Raw genomic sequence first — 6,000 nt, 5'->3', positions numbered from 1 at the left:
ATTTCTTCTTCTTTCACATAAGATTAAAAGAGTAGAAAAGATCAAGTGAGTCGAAAAGAGCAGTACTACTCTACATTTATATGACACTTCTTTTGTTACTTTATATTAACAAAAATGTATGATATTGCATAAAAGGGCAGTCCGGTGCACTAAATCTTCCGCTATGCGCGGGGTTTGGAGAAGAATTTGTCGGGTCTATTATACGCAGTCTTTATCTTATATTTTTGCCAAAGGTTATTTTCAACGCTTGGATAATACAATATATTGTAAAAACATTTTTAATCTGTTCTCCAGCCAAAAACCTGAAGAATTATTTGTTTACTCAGAAGAAATGTCTTACCTACTTCTATTAATGTCGGCGTTTTTGTGTCCCTCTTTCATAACATATTTAACGTTAATTATTTATCTTAACAATGCCTGTGCAAATCAACTAGCTTCTTCTGCACCATTATTTTTCTCAAAATTTCATTTCCTTCTTGTTTAGTTTAATCAAAAATCAGAAACATCACAACATGGGAAAAGATGCCGAAGAACAATTAAGCCTAAACAAAGCTTCCAAGGTATGACCTCTTCTTTATCTTCTTAGTAATCATCAAGGTTTTGTACTAATTAAGGATTCAATTAATGAAGCTTCAATTTCATGATTAGGATGGTGAAGTTGTAGAATATTCCCTGTTACCCCCTATACCAAAATCACCAATCAACAGCAGACCAAACAGCATGGTGATTAAGGCAAGTTCAATTTCTCTCCATCTATATGCTTTTTAATGATAATTTTGTTCCTAAGGTTATTCAAACTGAATGTAAATGAAAATAATAGTGCCAAATTGAATGCTTAAATTTATTGTTCCTTTGGTCTTCTTTCTTCTTTTATATTTTAGATGTTGTTGGAATACTTATTTTATGTAAAACATTTTCTCGGAAGTGTAAAATATTTTATAAAAAATATATACATTAATGATTTATAAAAAATAAAAAAAATTGACAAACCTGATGGCGTTTGAAATCTTCCAATAAAGATTGATAACAATGTTTGGGTTGGTTAAAGTAGTGATATCAAATTGAGAGCTGAGATAATTGTGAAGGAAAAATTACTCACACCTAAAGGTGAACGGAGTCATTTTTCTCCTTTTTGATGGAAGATTGTTTCTTGAAGAAAAATAATTGATAACCAAACGCCATATAACTTATTTTCTGGAAGGCGTTTTTTTTCATACCAAATACATCCTAGTTATTTCATGTTATGATATTAAAGACTTTGATCTAATTATGATTTATTGATAAAAGAACAGAAGGCAAATACTGTAATTCCAGCGCATTTGGTGGCAGAAGCGATATCAACACTCCATGGGCTTGATTTAAGATGGTCAGGGCCAATAACACCAAGTGAAATGCAATATGTTCAACAATATGTTTTGGCCAAGTACCCTGAATATTGCAATGGACTTGTGGAAGAAGGAGATAAAATTGATCTTTATGCACTTTGTATAAACGATGAATCCTCAGAATCATCGGCTAATGAAAAGGGAAAATCCCCGAGGAGAGAGTCCTCATCGTCTTCTTTTGGCAATAGTAATTCAGAGTTGGGAAAAATCCAATTGGAGCCATCAAGATTGCTAGATATCCTCACCAAGAAAACTTCATACCAAGGGAATTTCATTTCAATCCCAGAAATTCAAGTCCGTAATCGTGCTTTGCAACAATGTGGACTAAGTGAAGAGGAGTATTTAGTTGTTTTTGCACTTACATTTAAAGAAGCCATGATGATGATTGGAGAATGTTACCCTTTCTTCAGGGGAAATTACTACATGACAATTCTTGGTGAAGAGTATGATTGCATAAGGGAATTTGTTACTTTTAAAGATTCCAAAGTGATTGCAGCACCAGAAACATGGCTTGATTTGAGGATCAAAGGATCACAACTTAGCCAATATTTTAGGAGGAAATCAAAGCATAGTCCAAAAGGGCTATTTGCCTATCCAGCTTATGTGGAAGAAACGCGTTATTCAATGCATTGGATCTCAGAAGCTCATAGAAATTCATGGCATGTTCTGTTAGATGCTTCTGGTTTGGATGCAGGAAAAGAAAGATTGTCTTTAGCATTACATCGGCCGGATTTCATGTTATGTACAGTTGATAATACTCATGCTCAGCCCTCTAAAATCACCTGCCTTCTCGTAAGGAAACAATCCTTTGAACTGCAGCTTCTTCAACAAATTAATTTACTCGGGTTGAAAAGTGAGGGCAACTCAAGTGGTTGAGCACCTCTGCCATCAATTCATAGGTTGATGGGTCGAATTACGATGGATAGTAAGTGAAAATACTATTGATCCTTTAATGGGTGATGGGGTGGGTAGGAAAAAAAATTAAAAAAATCTCAGGGTTAAGGAAGAAAGTTAAAAAGAGGACAACTACAATGTATCTTTGTGCATGTATAATTCTCTGTTTACTGATGTTTTAAAACAGAGTGAGACAATTTCTACTAGTTTTCATTTGCTTCGAATATGATTATATACATCCTTGAGATGTTACATTTTCTTGAAAAATTTCTTTGTGGGTGGGTGATCTAATTCACATAGGGGAATATTTATTGTGATTTCTTTAGTGACTGATTAGGAGGGTAAAAAATACACACAAAATATCTTTGTTCTTTTTTTAATATCATAGTTAAATTATGGAAAATGTGAGTTTCATAGAGAAAATGTCATAAATGGTCCCAAAACTATTGGAGTAGATCTAAAATAGTTCTTTAACTATGTATTTATCGGATTTAGTCATTTAATTATCCAAAACATTATTAAGTTTAATACCTTAACTATATATTTACTGATTTTTAATCCCTTAATTATACACTTATCGATTTTAGTTATTGAAGTATTCAAAAACTTATCAAGTTTGGTCTATGTCTATTTTTTATACAAGTAGCTTAGGTTTATATTAACGGAAGTCATGCCTCCGTGAAATTAAATCTTTAACCTAGTTGTCCAGTTGTTCTCTCCCCCGAAATTTTTTCTTCAAATTGCTCTTAAAAAAGAACCCTAACTTCAATGATTCAAAATAAAATTAATGAGGAGAGAAGATATAAGTCATGATTTAATTCAATAAAGGATTAAATGAAGCATGTTATTATTGTTAATGACTTTCATATTTCCTTCTTTAGCAGTTAACGGTTTGTAATCATGGTGAATTTTTTAAATTTTATTTTTCATACAAAAAAGCAAGAGATTTAATCTTGTTACTCTAATTTCTCTATGTAAAATAAAATAAACAGAATAATAAAATCGATCTAATTCAAAATTTTAAAAAGTTGCAAATCTACAATTTTATAAATTTCAACTTCTAAAATATTAAATAAATTTTCCTTCAATAAAGTTGTTGAAGTATAAAATTTGGAATCAAAACATGTGAGTACAGAACTAATTTTAATTTTATCTCATTGCAAGAAATTTTTTGCTAATAAATGAGCATAATGATAACACTAATATAGTAAAATAAGCTAATGAAACGGTAAAGCTCCGATGCTTGATGTTTTAGCTTTGTTCAAGAGACAACAACATGTGGTCGGTTTTACGATCAGATATGATTGAGCTTAAGTTACTTGAGAGCTAAGACTTAGAGCCTGTCCAACTTAAAGCCTCTTTTTAGCTTTTGAACGTGTTTGCCTAATGCTAACTTTAAGCCATAAAGTTCTTAAAGTCAGTCAAAAATGAAAAGTTAGGATTCCTAACCTTTTTTTTCTAAGTGCTTAAAGTCATTTTCTTCGACCATGGAAATTACTTTTATATCCCTTATATTTTAACTAAATTCCCAAACTACCCTTTTTATTCTTTTAACCCTAAAATTCACATCATTTTTCTCATTTAAGCAGTTTTATCCAAACACTCAACTGCTTATTTATAAAAATAACTTTCAGCACTTTAAAGTTCTAAAAGCACTTCATACATAAAAATTACTTTTTTAAGCCCATCAAACGGACTCTTAGTAATGAATATAAAATATAGAAAGATTTAGATCAGAAGAATATTGCTTAGAATTGCCAAAAATTCAATCCTTCAAAAGTAAGTGAAAGCTACTATTTATAGACAACTAAGTTAATACATGAGCTCATAGGAAGGCTCAAGTCTTTAAAAGAATTTCAGGCCCGTCTCCATAGTTTCTCCTTATGGGAGTCAGGGATCATGCTATAATCCTTCCACAACTGCTTGGCGCCTAGGTAGGCGAGATATTTTCAATTGAGTTATTATAAATTCGTTCTCATTGCTTAATATAATGTAGATTGACAGGAGATTTCATGCTTAGGCATTCGGGCACAGAGTCTAGATGGTTAAATGATTGTCAATTGATGTTTAAAGTGGAAATGTATGTTGTGGATCGTGATTATTATGTGACTAGTGATAAAGGTCCAATATTTGAATGTTAACCTTGGTGAAAACTATTTAGAAGGCCAATGACCCTTATGGGACTAAATAAAGACTATTGCTGGGTTGTCAGGAGATCTTGAGACATGTGGGTTATGAGTTATTGATGTATATAAAGGGATGTGATTATAACAATAATGTGTGTGTTTATGCTGATTACTCCTTGTGAATTACTTGAGTAATGTGAATCATGAAATAAAAGGGTGAATGTGAATGACATAGTGTTGATAGATCTCATGCCATTAACCTATTCGATTACCTATGGTTATAGATTATGGTTTAGTCTATATCATTGAGAGACCCTTAATAGTGACTGAGTAATATTGTGATATTTACCATACATTTAATTGTTGTGGTTGGATGATTGATATATTGTTATGATGGGTCTAAAATTTTGAGACTGTGAAATTCACTTTTTGAGAAATCGACATGTAAAGAGACTGCTTTGTTTGTTTTCTTAGTTTGAACATGTGGAAATTGATTGTTTGATCGTCTTGCATAATTTTTCACCCTGAATTGTGTTATAAATTTAATTTGTGAGCTTGGGGTGACGTTTAGAATCTGTTTTGGGGGTTAAATCCAGAATTTTATATGTGGGTCCCACATTTTCTATTTTAGACTCCAAAATTGGTCTGTCTCCAAAAATTATGAAATTAGTGTCTAAGCGACCGTATTGACATCGTGGTTCTGTTTTTGACAGCTTGGAAATATTTTGAGGTAGTTCGGAGGGGAAAAACTCCAGCACAGTGATTTGGAACCCGTGTGTTTAGCCTACAAGTAGGCTACGATTTTATCTTTCTTTAGATTGAGATGGAATGTGTGAAAGCATATTGAAATAGTTGGAATTTGGGTTGGGTAGTATGATTGTATATTTTATGTGTTAGAAATCATGCTTTAGGCTTGTTATTAGGTTTTTCGGATATTTAGAAGCATGTGTATCTTATCGTTACTTGTTCGTATTATAAAGAGAGTTGAATAAGCACATTGTTGACAGTGTGGGGTATATTGGCCTTAGTATAGGATGCAAACTTTCTTTAGATGTTTCGGCGCCGCTCCGGTGGACTTAGATCCTTGTAGAATGGTGTAATAGGCTAGTGCTTGATAGTTTGACCTTAGTTAGGCATTATCCTTGCTCTTAAAAATATTCTCATTCATAAATTGGTATAATCGTGACTTTCATGATGCGTCGGCAATACTAGATTTCGTGATCGTTGACTTTGGCTTCGATTTCAATTTTGGTGGCATATCGGTTGACTCATTTAGGAAAAGATTTTTGGTACTGTTGTATTCTAAGTTGGAAAGTAGAATGTTTGGCATCATTGGATAAATTATCTGTGAGCATCCAGATACCAAGTCCCGGCCTCCACTCTGAATTATCAGGGAGCATCCGGGTACTCAGCCCCGGCCTCTACCGGCTTGCTAGTATGATGAGCATCCAGGTACCCAGTCTCGGCCTCGATCATGCCGATGTATTACGGCGAGCATCTAGGTACTCAGTCTTGGCTTTGATCGCACTTATGTATTATGACAAGCATCTGGGTACTCTGTCCCGGCCTTGGCCACTTTAAATATTTGGATGAGC

At 33.2% G+C, this 6,000-nt stretch overlaps 1 protein-coding gene across 1 annotated transcript; it reads left to right on the top strand.

Annotated features, from left to right (window-relative positions):
* The first annotated feature begins 309 nt into the window (after positions 1–309).
* Positions 310–2,546, top strand: LOC129876205 (uncharacterized). Its single transcript, XM_055951568.1, has 3 exons — positions 310–560; positions 649–732; positions 1,293–2,546. Exons 1-3 carry the CDS (start codon positions 513–515, stop codon positions 2,259–2,261), a joined length of 1,101 nt encoding a protein of 366 aa, XP_055807543.1. The 5' UTR covers positions 310–512; the 3' UTR covers positions 2,262–2,546.
* Positions 2,547–6,000: the final 3,454 nt, after the last annotated feature.

Source organism: Solanum dulcamara, chromosome 2 (assembly GCF_947179165.1).
Source record: "Solanum dulcamara chromosome 2, daSolDulc1.2, whole genome shotgun sequence".
NCBI lineage: Eukaryota > Viridiplantae > Streptophyta > Magnoliopsida > Solanales > Solanaceae > Solanum > Solanum dulcamara.
Note: the sequence above shows the minus strand (reverse complement) of the source record. Positions and strands in the feature narration are given on the sequence as shown.

Excerpts from the sequence above, each read along its gene's own strand:
- LOC129876205 (XM_055951568.1), top strand. The coding sequence starts at position 513 with ATGGGAAAAGATGCCGAAGAACAATTAAGCCTAAACAAAGCTTCCAAG. Across the intron at positions 561-648 it reads GCCTAAACAAAGCTTCCAAG|GATGGTGAAGTTGTAGAATA; the intron begins GTATGACCTCTT and ends TTTCATGATTAG. Across the intron at positions 733-1,292 it reads CAAACAGCATGGTGATTAAG|AAGGCAAATACTGTAATTCC; the intron begins GCAAGTTCAATT and ends ATAAAAGAACAG.